At 42.0% G+C, this 18,119-nt stretch overlaps 1 protein-coding gene across 1 annotated transcript; it reads right to left on the bottom strand.

Annotated features, from left to right (window-relative positions):
- Positions 1–12: 12 nt before the first annotated feature.
- Positions 13–15,273, bottom strand: glrbb (glycine receptor, beta b). Its single transcript, XM_037260909.1, has 10 exons — positions 14,884–15,273; positions 11,934–12,077; positions 10,207–10,313; positions 9,065–9,132; positions 6,382–6,608; positions 5,772–5,854; positions 5,552–5,692; positions 4,709–4,861; positions 2,272–2,573; positions 13–1,259 (listed from the first exon to the last, which is right to left on the bottom strand). Exons 2-10 carry the CDS (start codon positions 12,056–12,058, stop codon positions 966–968), a joined length of 1,500 nt encoding a protein of 499 aa, XP_037116804.1. The 5' UTR covers positions 12,059–12,077; positions 14,884–15,273; the 3' UTR covers positions 13–965.
- Positions 15,274–18,119: the final 2,846 nt, after the last annotated feature.

Below are 18,119 nucleotides of genomic sequence, written 5' to 3'. Positions count from 1 at the left end.
CATCCCGACAGCTTTCGGTGTGCATCACGTTACGTGAAAAGTTGTCTTTTTATTAAGCTTTTGCTTGCAACCCGCATACACAGGTGGAAAACATCACAGTGAAGGGGTGGCAGTGGGGCCTGTCACTCAAGAGCAAAAATATTAGGGAAACCCCCACCCGAGAAAAGTCATTTAAAATGCCTACTTTGATATTCTACTTATATGTTCACACATGCATGCGTTTCCCGGCTTTAAAAAACATGCAACGTAACAACGGAACGTTCTGCTTGAGAAACAAAATAAGCTCATGATAAATAGAAGCTATGTACATGTTATATATATTATATATGTATATAAATATATATAAACATATATTTATATATACAGTAAGCCAGGGGTGGGCAAACCTTTTTCCCCAATTTGCACATTTCATTTTCATAACAGACACTGTCCCAGATGAGATGAAAAGAACAATTTCATATATGTAGGGAAAATACGTAAAATTGAAACTGAATTATAATTAATAAATAAATGTAATTTAAATACACTTTTCAACAACTCAATGCACCAATTTAAAAAAAGTGAATCTAATAACTTAGATGTTAAATATGACAATATGAATTGAGAGTAACATTTTGGGCGTGAAAAAAATATTTTACTGAGTTTTGGTCGTGACTAAAAATGTGAAGTGCTGTGAATATTTTCCAGATGCACTGTAAATAATAGGTGGCCGAGATTACTAGCCACACTTTGCCCACCCCTGATAAAAACTCTTTTTTTATAGAAGTGTGCATTTGGCAAAGCTGTTGACTAAATCATCAGTAGTGATGATAAATAACATTTAGATAAGATAAATAGATTATATAGTTTTAGTTTTGTACGAGTGGGATTAACACGCTTTTGATGGAAGGAAGCACCGTTTTTTTTGTTTTGTTTTTTGGGGGGAGGGGGGCATGGGTGGGAGGTCAGGACCGGGGTGTCGGCGATCACAAGTAACAGGACCAGTAGATGACGTTGAAGAAGAGGAAAGTGAAGGGGAAGAGGGCCCGGGCGTACAGGTCCACCCGCTTGGCGGCCGACGGAATGACAGGCTTGGGGGGAGGGGGTTTCTTGTTGTTCTTGGCCTGTGATTTGCCACCGGCGGCCGTGTCGATGGGCTTGCCGTAGCAGTCAAAGTTCGACAGCTCAAAGTCCCGCGGGAGCGAGCCCACGATGCTGAAGTCGTTGGTGCGCAAGTCCGACTTGGAGGTGCACACTTTCTTGCAGCGTGTCTCCGCCACCTGCAACCATGCACTGATGTCAATGTCTGTTAACATATGAGCTACTGAAAACTACTTTTATAAATTAGGGCTGAACAATTCATCAAATTCAAAATCGACAATTGCAGTATAGTGGATCACAATTTTTAAATCGCATCGGTAGTATTTGGGTGGTTAAAAAAAAAATCTGATATTATCTATTGAATTTGTGAAAAATGTCGAAATGGAGTAATTGACACTGGGCAAAGGGTAGACCTTTGGGGAGCTCCATCTATGTACACTAATGCCAGTGACATTGTTGCCAATGGAATTGGCCATTTTTGTTCTTGGTATTTTCACCACCATCAGGATGCGGACCTCTCTCAAGGCCTGCCTGGTGAACAGCACGTAATCAGTGGAAGACATTAAATTCATTTGAGCTTCATTATGTTGATTTGCTTCCGACAAGCATCGCTCATTAAAGCACAATGGAAATGGTGTAATTCTCCTCGAAGAAGACTGAGGTGGACTCCTGAGGAGTATTGGTTTCCATTAGCGCACAATTGGATGGATAAATGACAAGCACGCGTCACACTTCAGTCACACAGACTGCACAAATTTTCTAATCCATTACATTTGACTGTTTTGCATTTAGATTACATCTGAGCCTCTTGTAACGAATCCTCATTCTAACGTAGCAGCTTTGCTTGGAACCCTAACCCTGGCTTTAAATGCAGCTTTGAAGCCTTAATGCCACTACTTTGTGAAGCTCCTAACCTGGTTTGCAATTGTCATTACAAATCCTAATTTGAAACCCTAAACTTGATGCCCATACCTGTACGAATCAAATTTGGAACCCTAGTTTGTGACCCTAAACCTGGCTAGAAAGTTTAGGCTTAAAACACATTTGGATAGCAGAATGACCTGAATCTAATTCTTGACTGTTTGGCTTGGCAGACATTTAGCTGTTGAGCTCTCGCCTGTTTTAGATTTTAGTTGCGTGAACGTGAAGTATAACAACTCATTCGAGCGGGTGATAGCGTGATGTACTGACATGCAAGGTGCTGACATGGAGCGGCGTCCCCCCGGTTCCATTGACGGTGTTGTTCCTGGCGGCGGTGTTGGCAGCGCCCTTTCCCGCCGCCTTCTCCTTGGACGCGATCCTGGCCTTTTCGGCCTCAATGCGCTTAGGGCTGTTGAGCATAACCTGCACCACGGCGTACTCCACCAATGAGGCGAAGCCGAAGAGCAGGCAGGCGATCAGCCAGACGTCGATGGCCTTCACGTATGACACCTTGGGGAGCTCCGAAGCCAGAGATGTGCACTCGGAAGACAGTGACAGCACCGACAGGATGCCTACAGGTGGGGAAACAACATGGAGGACGTCACGTAACTTTTGCTTTGAAAACGATACTAAAACCTAACTAGACCAGTTGAAACACAAATTTAAAACCCCAATCTAGACGTAAACACTAATCTGAAATATTTACCAGTACCCTGGTTTGAAATCGTAACCTTACTTTCAACCCTCATTTGAAACGCAAAGCCTGTTTTGAAACCACATGCATGAAACCTTCAGACTTGAACTCATAATTTGAAGCCCTAATTTGAATCCATCAATATAAACCCTAAACCTGGTTTGGAACCCTCGTTTAAGTGACTTGGAAAAACTATAAATTGGCTTGAAGCCCTAACGTGAATCCCAAACACCAGCTTCAAACCCTGAATTGAAATCCAAACCCTTGTGTCAACCAATAATTTGAAACACTGACTAGAAATCATAACCTTGGCTTCAAATCCAAATTTAAAATCCTTAGCCTAGTTTGCAATCCTATCATACAGTTGTATCAAACATCCGAGCAATGTGATACAAACCAGATTTTTATGCATTGTGAACGTAATGCGGCCAAACTTGTGTGAGCAGCATTCATGGTTTGTGTGAGCATACACTCGTGATTGTTCCTCGACTTGGACGGCCTCAAATAACCTGCTAATGTCTTTGTTGGGTGTAGCCAACCAGATTGCGGCATAGGTTTGCATTTAACCCCCATTAACCAGAGTCACTCCCCTTCTATTAACAGAATGTTTCTGCTGGGACTCAATAAATACATACAGTGAGCCTCCCCACCCATTATAGAGGCTTGTTTTCATCACACGGCAGCTTCTTTTCCATGTGCTTAAAGCAGGTGGCTACATTCCCTTAGTGCCCAAGTACAACTTTGGACACATGTACACAACCCCTCCCACACACAGACACACACAGCACGCGGAACAAAATGAGAGTGGCAGCACACACCTGAGTGTTGAGTGACCTGCAGTGATCCCAATTAGAGAGGAGCGAAGAGGACGCGTCCATGCGGAGTGGAGGTGATGATGACATGAGGGAGGTGATGATGGACGACTGGAGGTAGGATGGAGGACATCATGACAATGCAAGTCATGCACTACTAGATACACACCTGTGCTGAAAGCCTTACTTTGAAATAGGTTGAAAATGTCATTTCAACCCCAATCCCTGGGTTCAAATGTGGTTTGAACTCAGGCTCAAAACCCTACATGGAACCTTTACCTGTGGAACCTTGATTTGAAACAAAAACCCGCACGTTTGCTGAAAACCTTACTTTGAAATATTAATTACGGCTTGAAACCAACATTTCAAACCGTACCTCTGTGGAGAAACCCTTGTTTGAAATTTTACCTCAGGCTTGAACTTGTTCTTTGAAATCCTAACCCTGACTTGGAAACTGGATTTGAAACCCTTACACTGGCTTGAAACCTTAACCCAAGCTTGACAACCTAATCTTTCCTCACAACCTCTGTTTGAAACTAGGAATGCTACAAGGTATAGGTATCGGGCCGATACCAGTCTAAATACCTTAGGTATCAGTTACTCGTGGACGCTGTCGATACCAGCCACCGATACTTAAGGCAAAATCAAGTAAGTCCTCCTTGGCGGTAATTGGTGGTGTATTGCGGTAGTCTGACACCTGATGTGCCTCAGTACACTGCATTTCCCCATAGTCGTTGCTTGTGTTTCGTTTGCTTTAGTTTTACTGTTGCTTTTGGAAGCCGTCTTATCGTCAACAAGACAATGTTGTGCTTCGGTTGCTGTTATCTTTTCAAGAATTCACCTGCCCCTGAAAGTGTGTATGTAGTCCTTGGCCTGCTTTGCTTTGTGAAGGACTTCAATCCCATCCGTCAAGCACATCTGTTACGTATTGATCAATGGCATCCGGAGGCGCGTGCATGCATGCCTGCGAGATAAAGTCCTTCACGGTGTCTCGGTGATTGATGGTGCGACATCAGGTATAAGAGAACTCAGTGATCCGCCAAAACACCCCTCTCCACCCCACAAGACTTCTTTCTATTTAGTACATTGTGGGCTTTCACACCTTATTTGCGCAAATGTTGCATTTTTGACAACCTTTGAATGTTCCCGCTGGGATACTTATTCATATTTTGTCAGCGACCTGGGAAAAGAGCCTCCTTACCCAACGGAACTCTGGCAGCGCTGGCGTCGGGGTTGATCCAGAAGGACAGCCAGGAGAGCACCACGATGAGTAGCGTGGGTGCGTAGACGCCCATCATGTAGAAGCCCACCTGTCGTCGCAGGGTGAAGATGACCTCCACGCACGTGTAGTAGCCTGCCGGATCACAAACCAGCATTTTTAGGTATTACTGTAAAAAAATTGAGAACGCTCCTTGATTTACTATCAATAGTATCATTACCATTGGAGTCAGGACTTTAACTTTTTTTTTTTTTTGCATTTTGATCAATTACAGTGAAAAATAAATTGCACTTTTCTCTTCAACATGTGTCAATTTTTATTTTATATCCAGTGCTGCCTCACTCTTGGCTCATTCCTTTGAAACGTTATCATTATTGCCAAGACATTAACAAGTTAATTTAATTAGTTCATTTCAAAAATTAGACATTTAATCTCACTTAGCTATAAGAAAACTACCACCGTTAATTATATATTTGATAAATGAGGAAGGCTCAATCCTAATACTTGACTCAAATAGAACATTTTTGACTCATTCTTTGCTCGAATTAGAGTGAACTAGAGACCTTGGAATAACGCATGTACGCGTGTACACTCTCCATTCTTTGGACTATGAATTCAGTGTACCTACATACTAAGGCGCCTGCCTCCACGTCTGGCCTTTATCATGTTGTCTGAAGTGTTCAAAGGGATGTTTGATGTAACATGAATCTCAAATCAGCCTTGTGCTCCCTCCCGCCTGTCTCAAACACACAGAGGCAATCTCTGTGTCTGGCCTTGTTGCCGTGGTAACCTGCCTCCACTGCAATGACAGCACAACAGCGGTACCTGTCCCTGAGTAAAACTTGGTGCAGTTGCCGTAGTCTATGTCTTCTTGTCGGATGTCAAACTGGGGTAGGGCGATGGCGTCCATCTGCACGGGGTCCCCCGTCTGCCACATGAACTGCAGGTCGTCCGTGGTGTAGCCGACTGAAATGACACGAAATGTAGGTGTGTGTGGCTTTAAATGTTCCTAGCTTCTTTTTTTTTTTTTTTTTGTGGGACTCACAGCTTTCCAGTTGCATTTTACACCTTTGAGTGTCCATGGGGAACAACGTCAGGTCTAGCGGACAAGACAGCGTGACGGACAACCTGCGGGTTGGAGGGAGACATTTTTAATGGCATCTCATTTGCGCCTAAGCAGGGGACTCATTTATGAGAGATTAAGAGCGAGCATCTTCTAGATCAACAAACTATGAAATTACAGCCGCACATGATTACAACCTGTCTACAGACGCCTGGGGGAAATTATTCAACTACCTTATTGCTTTACTTTTAGATGTTGCAAGGATAATTGTGCACTACCACACAGTCAAGTCGACTCACTGGACAAACAGATTCATTAGAAAAATCGTCATAAAATTTGCAAGCATTGAGAAATATTATGGTGAATCCTCCCAATGATCATTTGAGGCGGTGCTTCACCAATTTTAGGCATAGGCAAAAAAAAGCTTCATAATTTTACCCTTTTAGGATACCAATAATTGCTGCATCAAACCAAAAAGGCCAAATTCATGTGCAACTTTTTCATGTCCTGTTATGAAAGAAGCACTTAGCCAAGTTCACACCGATCAGTAAAACATGAGATTCCATTCCTATAACTATTCAAATTGAAATACCTCATACTGATGAGCACGTCACCGTTGCGGAAGATGAAGAGGAGGATGTTCTCCTGCGTGACATCGTGGAAGTTGGCGCTCTTCTCGTTGGCAAAGAACAGGTCTGGCTTCCAGAGGCATTTGAACATCTTGGGATCCACGGTCAGCGAGTCGGACTTGAAGTCCTGCGGCAGTTTGAGCCGCGGATCGTTCCAGCGCTGCCGTAGGAAGATGTTGATTCGGTAGTCCTGCGGATAATTGCATGCATCTTCTGGTTATCTCCACTGGGCAAGATGGCCACGTCCTAACTGACATGAGGAGCAATTGCAATCATTACACAAGATTGACATTGGAGTTTATTAATTGCGAGTGACTGTTAGCTGTTGCATTTGGTTCGATTGTGCAAAGTGGCGGAATGAATAAAAAACTGTCAAGGAGAGACATCGTATTAGTCGACAGAGTATTTCAGTTGAATCGGTAAAGGCTAATTAATCCACTGGCACAGAAATTTAAATGAATGAAATAAAACTAAACTCAAAGCCATTCCATGTAAAATATCAGCAATATTATTTTCTATTCTGACTTGAAATTTGCCCCAAATATGTTAACCTAATTCATATTTGTTTTATCACTATTTATTTAATCAATTTGGCTTCTCTAATGGAGTATATAATTGACCACAGAAAAAAATCTATAAACTATGTTTCAAAAACCTAATGTGCGGTAAAGACATTTTTGAAATTCCGCATCAAAATAGTTTTAAGCCAAAGTACATAATCCATCTCTGAAAAAAATTGCTGTTGACCAGTGTAATCGTTAGTTGCATCCCTAATTTCTAGTCACTATGTTTATTTCGACTTTGTAAAGTGGCGGTTCCTATGAATAACGGGCAAGTAACGCTCACATTGCCAAAAACGCCCTTAGTCAAAGGCCTCGCGGACGCATGCGTTTCAAACTATCTTCACCTGCTGTCGAGCTTTGATCGCATCACGTGACCACCGTGGCAAAAATTGCCTAAATGTGCATACGTACGTACATAGATTATTTGTCTTGTGAAGTCAACCCTGCACCAACACACACACACACACACTGCTGACTTCATAGAAGCCCCGCAGCTGCACACCAGACGGCCTCTTCACATGCACACACATAACCCCTAACAAGCTGGACCTCGGTTCTGTCCTTCCTGCTGCGGGCCAATGCTACTACCAGGGGAACACACACACACACACACATGCATACAGAAAAAGAGGGTGATGATGTGTTCTTCTATTCATGTTTGGCCTGTTATTGTGAATTGATTGAAAGTGACGAGAGCTGGAAACACACAAGGCCTTTTTGGACCTCACTAGGCTGTTTTGACCTCCCGCAACCCAAAGTGGAGTAATGTGACTATTGCGCCACCTGTTGCTTTGTGATGAGCTTGACAGGCTGGATGCACATTTACAAGAATTTTGGAGCAGGGAGCAGAGCTGTTTTTCTTCGATGTGTGTTTAGCGATTTGTTTTAATACTTTCACATTTCGATTTCACCAGATTTTTAGCTCTGTCAGCCACATACTCTTGCATCCCCTGCCCAGCTATCTCTCATCGCCACAATTTGTCTGTTTTCTTTTTTGGCTTGTCAGGTCTTTGTTGTGTGCTTGTTGTAAGTAGTGTCATTTCAGGTTTTTTGTTTTTTTTTTAGAGATAAAACAGAGGAATAAAGAATACTTTGTTTCATGTTAGGCTGTTACACGAAACCGCTTCAAAGAATTGAGTCGGCGTGCCAAAACTGTAAGTATGTTTCTCCTTTCGAGAGATTTCAAAGATATGCTGTCATTTCTTCAGGTCCACTCAGGGGCTGCTCTGACACACCTTTCGCCTTTGTACAAAGGAGCAAGCCATGGAACTCAATCTTTTCTTTGGCTCGGAGTCAAGCTTCCCTTCTGGAGGGATTTAACACAGCCAGCAAATCGCTAAATTGAGGCGGTGTAAAAGAAAAACAACTGCCACAGCGTGGAATTAGTCATCCTCGGAGCAAAAAATAGATGTGCTAACGGCAGCATGGGGGGTGTGAAGAATGGGAAGAGGGTTGTCGTGACATTGCACACCCAACAGAGGGAAACAAGGGGAGGATGGAAATCTCATATTTTGAGGGTTTCAGACTCTTGGGTTTAAATCTACTTTCCTATCTTTTGAAGGTAGAGGTCGGATGCTGTCTATGTGTAAGGAATTTCTGCAACGTCACGGTGTCAAAGTGTACGCAGTTGCAGTTGTCCCTGCATCCCTGTCATCATGGTAACGAAACCTTCTTAAATTGCCAGATATTTGTTGGTCTTGCAGATTGAGAACTTGCTGCTGAAGAGCAAAATTCACAGCAGGTGTTGGATCTGCAAATGGTCCAGTTTGAGGTCAAATGACTTTTCCTTGAAAGGTTAACTTTTAGTGCATTTCAGGTTCACCCCAAAAGTCCAATACAATTGATTTTTTGTGAGTAGGCAAACATACGTATGTCTACTGTAAGACCTTTCTGCAGCTATTGTTTCCTGTGACGCACTGTCCTTGAGTCCCATCTCTTCATTAGCATTCGAAATGTGCTTCCTCTATCAGAAATGAAGCCATCCATTGAGCAAGGGCATGGGAATTTGCCCTCACACTCATGCAATAAAGCACTTTTTCAGGCCCGACTGAGTGAAATATGGCTCGACAAGATGAATGCTCACCATGGTCGTCTCTTGGATGGAGCCGAAGCTGTTGATGAAAATGTTCACTCGGTCTTCCACGGGTATTCCTGCGTTTGAAACAAAAGATGGCATCAGTGAGGTCATGTGGTTTGCTTTTAGATATGTTCTAGTAGCTTGAAATCCTGATCAAAGCAAGATGTTTTATAAGCATCGGTCAAAGGAATGCACAGTTTTTTGAGTGATCATGACACGCTGCTAATGGATAACTTTGGGAGGGGGGGGGGGGGTTTGGTCACTGGAATGGTGAGCAGATGTTTTGCTCGCGGATTAGGCTGGCGGAAGCATGGGCCCGCCGACAAGTCTTGTCAAGGACAGAGAGTATCAGCGGATTGACCCAAAGACGACCGTTGAGGACATCAGTCAAACACTTGCTAGTTTTTCTGGGACGTTCGTGGCTGGAGGCTAAAAGTTCATCGGACCGCACACTGTGAAAAGTTGTTTTTATGACAAATTATTTTGAAAATTAATCGGCTTCACCCCTCAATGGAGGCCTTGCACCACCAATTTTGCCAACGAGTTGGCTTTACAATAATGATAGATCCAAAGGTGACAAGGAAAGAAGGTCATGTATGTACCCATTGTGAAATCAAAATCGCCATGGGACATTAAACTGGTGAATTTTAGAGCTACATTTTTTTTTAAATATGAAAAACTGCACTTTGTAATACTGTAAATGCATACAGTGAAGAAATTAAAGTGTTTTTGCCACATTTGTTTTGACTGAATGACTATTGGGACACTCCTTATGGTGTGCACGCCCGGCCACCCGAGGGCAGTACAAGAAAGACATTGATGTTGATAAAAATAATAACATAATAATGTTACAAAAAGCAATTAGAGAAAGATTTGCAAAATAAAGAAGTAATGAGCTATAACAAGGAGAATCTGATCTGAAAATGTGACGCTGACCATCTTGAACAATTCATTTTCACTCCATCACGTTCGAGCTGAAGACATCTCTGAGCACTCGGGCTCTCGTGAACATGCGCTTGGAGTGAAAATGAATCCAGAGGAAGACGTTCCGAGGAGCTGTTGTGAAATTAGCATGACACCGGCAATCCGGCGGCCTTCGTAAAAGCCAGACAGACAGATGGCGGAGATGAAGAGGCATTCGGACTTACCTTTGAAGTTGGGCCGTATTCTGGGATCGTAGCTGATCAGTAACCTGTTCAAGATGTTACTGGTGGAATTGGCAGGCACGCGGGCCAGATCCTCGGATGACAGTTGCCTGCAAAAAAAAAACAAAAACAAGAGAGAATAGGGCCGTCACATTCCAGCTCTCCACTCTGATTCAATTAGACCTTCAGGAGGGAGTAACAGTGGTGGATTCCATTAGCGTCTGGCTGAAAGGCGACCACCCAAACAATGGGAACGGACATCAACAAACATGATCTGTCCTCCACTAGAGAATATCTGGATAACATAAATAAAATCTGACAAACCATGTCTAAATTAAACTACGTTAACTATATATTTAGAATGTCCAATATACAGTACAAGTCGAAAAATAAAGTAAAAAATATAATAGTATAATATAAAAATAAAATCCAGGCTTCTTCTGTCTCAATGGCCACTCGCCTTTTTGCAACATTAGTATTTGAAAAGATATAATTCAATACATCTTCAAGAGATTTTGTCATGTGTATCTGATGTGAAAGCAGATGACAAATTAGTATGTGGAATCGAATAACCACTTTCTGAGTCATTTGATCTGATTGATGGTCTGATCCGTGCTTATCAAGAATCTACACGTCCTCCCAAAAAAATCCTCTTTTTCTTTTGAAGCTAGCCGCTGCAGCAACATATAAAGAGGGTGCGGATGTTTGGGATGTTTGGATGGCGGAGGCGGAGAGGCAGCAGAAGCAGGTCTGGCAGGAGAGCAGAGAAGAGAAAGCTTCCCCCCCCGTGGGTGGCAATGAAAGCTCCTGCCAAGAATCCTCGCACCCCCCCTTCTCCGAGCACTTTACATGTCATTATAGAAACGTTATCCCGCACACAAAATCGGTGTGAGCGCTCTGCAGGAATGTTGCGCACTGTGTGTGTGTTGTTGCCATGATCAAAGTAAAACACATAATTCCCCTTCGATAACCCCCCCCCAGCCTCACTCATATAACAAGCACTGCAGCTAAAGTGGAACCAAGTGGCTCCACAAAAGACGTGAAGAATGTCATACAGCTTACACTACATTTGTTACCATTTAAGGCAGCTTTTCGATATACCGTATACACAGTATACTTATGGCAGACACATCTATATAACCCACAGGGCCTGTTGGAAAATTGATGAGCCATTGGCTGCTTCAGTTGGTCAAACAAAAGATGTCAGATTCTTCCATTTATTCTTCCCACACGTCATTGCCCGGCTTTTTGGGAGCCAACTTTCACTTCATGGAAAACAGCAAGTCACGTCAAGCTGTGTGAACTTTTTTTTTTTATCATTTCAAACTCATTTTACACTTAAAAATAAATGCATGACAAATTATTGGATTGTTTTTCTTTGAAATGGACTGTAAGACTTTCTCAATTTTTTTATGCTTCCAACTAAGATCCTCCCTTGGGGATGCGTGACAAAGGAAAAAATCTTAAATGGGTGAATTTGTGCATCGTAAACGGCGATTATTACTGTGGTCGTTTTATTTATTTTTTTCTACATTTACTGGTCACACACTGTAAGATACTGGTAAAACTAGATCACCCCCTCCCACCATCTGCAGTTAAGTCAATAAGACCCCTGACCACTATTTGTTAGAACTTGTAGAGTAAAACTAAAAAAATGAATCCAACTCATAGTAATAGATGCAGCAATTTCCAAACGTTGTGTTGCTCGTGTGTTTGCTTGCTGTACTTACGACGGGCAGTAAACCTGCTTCCCTTTCTTCTTGCCCTTCTTGGTTCCCTTCTCTTTGGTAGACACTCCTTGGAGGCAAACGCACAACACCAGAAGGAAGACCATCAGCTTCTTCTGGACACCCATCTTGCGTGTCGAGTGGAGCCTGACCGGGTACAAAAATACAAATTAGGACCTTTTAAAACCATCTTGAGACTGCCCCGGTTGAGCCGTCAAGATGGAGGACAAATCAAACAGTGATATGATCTTCACATCCACACAGCCAACCTTGTGCCCCAAGCTAGAGATGACAAACACAGCATATCTATTAAGGGGCAGTTGATGTATGCAGTAATGGGAGTCATAAATCAACCGTGTGATGTAGTCGCCATACATTATCGTGATGTCGCAGCCAAACTTGCATCCCGCGCATTAAGTATCACAGTTTACTGTCTAGACTCCAGACGGACTCTCTTGGCCTGGACCTTTTTCATAACCTCCTTCCTGCTCGTTCATCATCATATTCATAAGTGGACGTCGTGGACGTTGCCCAGCTCAACACCTTTTAATTCTGCCGCTCCTCAGCTAGGTCAATGCCGTTTCATTAATTAGGACAGGAGTTGGATCTGTCTTTCGAGTACTGACCTCCACTGAGGCGAAACATGGTAATTCTGTAGCAGAATGGTTTCCTTGGCTCGTTAGGTAGTTTTCCTTATTAGCTTATTCGCATTTGTTCCTTTTTACTTATGTTGCAGGTACCACAGAAAGGTAACATGATTCTTCTTCATCTTTCATATATGCATTCCTTTCACAAGTTTCTCACTGAGACACCGAATGACTGAAATGCCTCGTGTTATGAGCTACATTCAAGTGAAATGTGTGGCAAGACTGATAGGAAAGTTGTAGGTGAACGTTAAAATGTAAGTAATGACAAGTTGTGTTTGTTATTCCACCTTTATTTAGCCAACCTTTATTTATCCAGTTAAAACATCAAGAACAGCTTTTCAATGCTGATCTGATGTTTTACTCTAAAAAAAATAATATTTGAGATGTTTAAGGTAAGCTCTCAAAGTTCATAGAATTAAAGGAGACACAGTATTATGAATAAAAATGTAGCAGCCCAAATATTGACTAATTGATCATTTCCCAGATAAACTCAATAAAAGGCAGTGTTCCATTCAGGCTTTCAATTAGGAAACAATTATTGCTTTGTTGTCAACATCAGCCAATGCCGGTAATAGAGTGCACTTCATAGAAAGAAAAACACTGTTGACAAATCATTAAAATGTCGCTGGACATGCCTTCAAGCCTGCGAGCCAAGCAGAAATCTTTCACAAGTGACTTTGCCTCTGGCTGAAGTCGTCTCTCTGCGACCAATGAACAAGATCGCCCTCGTTCTGTTTGATCCCGTCAGTGTTTCGTGAGCTCACTGGGTCACACAGAGTGACAGACAGATATGCATGAGCTGTATAAAGACTTCAAGGTCAATAACATATCACCACATTGATACCACATGGGGAAAAGAGCTACTGCAAACATTAATAGTTAATGGACACTTGCACTCCCATCTGTTCAGTATAGCTGCCATTTACTGGGGATTATTTGGATGAATTCGTTTGTAGGAATTTTCCAAAACATGAGCCCTTGAATTCAACCAAAAGGCAGACTTCCTGTTTAATTTTTTTGTAAATCTTACTATGACTCCAAGACTGTTCACCAAAACCCAAACAATATTAAAGCTGCCAGCAAATGGGCCCTTGCACCCTATTTTTTATGACAAATCCTTAAAATGATCATCAAATTTTGATGCAATGCAGTGACTACATTATACACCATTGGCAAAAAAAAAAAAACTTTCCGATTCAGTATTGCACATCTGTAACGACCGTCAGACCAAAATGTTCAATTAAGGATGCGCAATGTCACTTTTTTAGTGCCATACGTAAGATTGAACATGATCAAACGTGATAGTTTTTTTAAAGTAATCACTAATATTGCCTCATTAAAATCAATATAAATAAACGATATTAGCGATAGGCAAGTAACGATACCATTATACCCATACTAGCCTTATTTCAAGGTATCGTACTCAAGATATCTGTATCGGCCGCCCTTTTAGTGAATGTTTTCGGATCAGGAACTAGATATTAGTAGAGTACAAATTGCCTCTAACTTTGTGCAATTCTAAGAAAAAGTGCTATATTGGGGTATACATATATAGGGCTTACTTTAAAATGATTTGGCATTTTTTATTGGGGGAATTTTTCTGTATCAAAATTACTATTTGTCAGTGCTTGCTATCGGTATCAGTGAGTACTCGTACTGGTATCAGTCCGGAAAAAAAAAATGATATCGAACAGTCCCAATAAATATAATGAAAATATACAAGAAGAGATCCATTCACATTGCCACTTGACATACAAGAAGCACATTGTACCATAATAAGAGGAGTTTATATTGCTTATTTGTGGTCTATATTTCTTATAAAGAAAATTATAAAAAAAAATAATTTGGGTGCATGTGCTAGTGCTGCCAAATAAAGCATACATTTAATACAGTTAATATGCAAGTTGGTCTGTTACAAAAATATCAGGCACACCTCTCAGTGACAAAACTCTGCCATGTACTGGAGGAGCATACTGTGTACATTTTTGGACCTTGACGGAGGTCAACTCTCAAGTGCCTTTCCAGTCAAGCAAAACGGCTCTTACATTAGCTTGAGCAAGTGTACTTAATGTCATGACCAGCTTGGGTAGACCTAAACAAACGAAAAACCACCACGTGCAACAGGGGCTGCTGCATTGGAGACCAAACAGCGACCACCATGTTGGGGAGGGATGAGAGTGGAGAGGGGTGGGATGCCAACACACGCAAAGACGTACACAAGGATCGCCCCCTCCCTCTCTAAAATGGCGGCCAGCAAGCGTCACCAACGTAAACATTACGAGCATTACGTCAAGACATTGAGTCACCTGTCAGACGTTTGACGAAAAACTCCCCTCCGGACCAACCGGCGAAAGCTTGATGGGGCTAATTGTTGTTAACGGCGCCTTCCCGACCAGCCGCTGCCGCTCCTTTCCATCCTTCTTCCCCCGAGGGGGCTTTAAAGCGTCCTTCTTCCAGCAAGCTTGTCTTTAAAGGAGAGTCACATCATCGCGCCTAAGCGGCATCTTGGCTGTGTTACCGCTGTGTTGTTTTGGTTCTTGTTGGTTTTTTAGAGGGGTGGATCAATTTGGGCAGGTCAAGGAAGACCAAGATGGAGGCTCACCGGATGGTTCGCGCGCGCGCATCTGTCATGCATCATGCGCAGTCCCGGCTGCGCAGAAGACCGCGTCCCATCAGCACCACGGAGAGAGAACGCGCCTCTGGCCCCGCCCCCTCATGCGTTCCCGCTGCTGCGAGGTGATCACGGGACTCGCTGAGGACGAATCACTTAGCGAGACACGGACACACTCCACGGTCGCTTCAGGCGTGTCACGGAAGCTAGTCATGGATTTCGTGCTGAAAACAGATTCATTGGATCATACATAATGTATTCATTGGTGTGTTCATGTGGATTTGATATATACATTGGACTTTGACATATAAACACGTTTGGAAGAGTCACTCGGGTGTTTTGTGAGGAAAACTTGTCGTTTCGAATTGTCCCTGAAGGTGACACCTGCCGACAGTACATAATAATCATAATAATAATAATAAACATGGAAAATATGGAATAATTTGAATTATATATGCAAATAGAGATATTGCACAAATTGCATTTAAAATAAATCAATTCACTTGAGACTTCTAAAGAGCTTAATCATGAAAAACTACACATTCTAGGAAAAATATTTATTACAAGACTTTCGATCATGTCATGTAAAAATGATCAGTCGGTCTCATTAAAGAATAGAGTGGCTCATATTTAACCCTCTGGCCATATTTTGCACACCCACTGATATAGCTAGATAATATATTTATGTAACTCCTATTTGAAAATAATCATTCAATATTTCTTGGACACATAGTCATCAATTACATCAGTTGGCCGTATGACTTTAGCCATTTTGCTTTTATCAGATTTCTCATGTCAAATTGAAGACAATTTTCTCGAAAGAGAATTGGCAATCTCTTAAAAGAGCATTTGTTTCACAACTTTATATGCAAAAAAACGTTAATTTTTCATCACGTCACCTTCAAGATGTTCTTTTAAAATGAATAGGATACTCTCGGAGAAGCACGCTAATCCCTGAATGTTTAAAGACCAATGGTTTAAATTAGTGGCTGCCAGAAGGGCCGCAATGACTATTGATTTGCTCCTTGGCCTCAGCAGCATCACGCCATCAATCAATTGAGTTCCTGCTGTAACCAAAGAAGAAGAAAGTCAGAAACTCGGAATCCCTGAAAGTTTGAACACAACATGACACAAACCATAAACGATTATCTAGGTCGATAATTTAAAAAAAAAATCACTAATAGATTGCAATGTTTTTTAGAAACAGACAACACATTTGAAGTAATCCTGTGCAACCACAATATATTTTCACTTTATTGCCCCCTGCGTCCCTCAACCCAAGTACAGAACAACTCAAGATGCTGACTTGAGTCTTTTGTGCCTCCGCATGCTCACGAGAGCAACAGACTGTTTCAGTGGCAATTGACATCGACCTGCATGTGCTGATCTCTTCCTTTCAGTATTGATTGTTCACTCTTGCATTCTGCTCACTTGACTTGTACTGCGCACACCAGGTTGGAATCTTAGTTATTGTTTTCACTCGTGATATTAAGAAACTCCTATGTGAAGGTGTAAGCATCAGCAATTCACCTTCACTGCAATCCAGGGTTATATGATTGATGGTTTAATTTACAATATTGAATGAAAAGGACACTGAAGATGCCAACAGTACACAACAATCTCACTCACATTACCGGAAACTTTTTAACTTTACAAAGATGTTTAGCTTTTTCCTTGTTTTTTTTCTGATGTTGCAGCACAACAACATTATCATTTCTTTTTCTAATAACAAATTCAGTAACTGCAAAATTAGAACTTTTTTTAAACATTCTGTCATCATTAATTGTTTTTATTTGAAAAAATAAACAACACAGCTACCGCTTGGTTACCATTTCACTACTCTGAGGACAACGCTGCCATGTGTATGTTTAGTTAGACGGGACGTGTCTCCCTCTTGTATACATTCCCATCAAAGTCTTCCCCCTCTGACCGTACATGACCCTTCAACAAAAGAAAAGTTAGGCCTTGTTTCTAATTTGCTGTGTTTATTATACGTCTTTGCATCAAAGCCCAAATGTGTCTCGGCCGGACCACCGTGAAAGCGCCAATCAAACGAGACAAAATAGTCCAGCAGACCAAACCTGAAGCGCTGCACGAATGCATGTGTGTGTGCATGCGTGTGTGCGTGGGGAGACTGTGCGAGAGCGATGGGGGATTCCACAATGTTGAAGTGCTGACATGGGTTGTGGGCCTTTGCACGGCTGGAATGTAATCCTGTGCTGTAGCCAAAGGACTCAGCAGCCGCTAGTAGAAGAAGAAGCAGAAGAAGAAGAATCACACCTAAGGACAATTTAGAGTGCTTAATTCACCTTCCATTCATGTATTTGGAATGCGCGAGGAAACCGGAGTACCTAGATAAAACCCACGCAGGCACGAGGCAAACATCCAAACTCCACACAGGAAGGCCAGAGCCTGGAATCGATCCAAGAGTGCTACACTGTGAGGCAGTACCAGTCAACCACCGTGTTGCCCAAGATACCTTAAATAAAAAAATGAAAATAAAAAGTCTTTCTGTGCAGTCATTTACATTTCATCTCCAATCATGTGCCTAAACAAGAAGTCTGAAATCGGAACCTCCACCAGTGGCTCTTGTTGATAGGATGATTCACGATATATTTGGACTATGAAAGATCAACATGAAGTCATTAACAGGCAAATATTTATGGGATAGAGAATCAACTCATGTCAATAAGGATACATATTTTTCTATTGCAACTATGAAACAAACAGGAAATATCTACTATTTAACTTAAAATGTTTTAATTTGAACTCAACTTTCGTATTTATCTGGCTTTGTCATTTTCACTATACTGAAAATATGCACGTGGGTTCTGCCTCCTATTTCTTCCATGCTTGCACGCAGCACTGCAATGGTTAACATGTCTGGGGAGTTCCCTCCCTCCCTCCTTTCTCCTTCCTCCTCCTCCTTCC

This window comes from Syngnathus acus, chromosome 10, assembly GCF_901709675.1.
Source record: "Syngnathus acus chromosome 10, fSynAcu1.2, whole genome shotgun sequence".
NCBI lineage: Eukaryota > Metazoa > Chordata > Actinopteri > Syngnathiformes > Syngnathidae > Syngnathus > Syngnathus acus.
The sequence above is the reverse complement of the archived record's forward strand: the minus strand, read 5'-3'. Positions and strand labels throughout refer to the sequence as shown.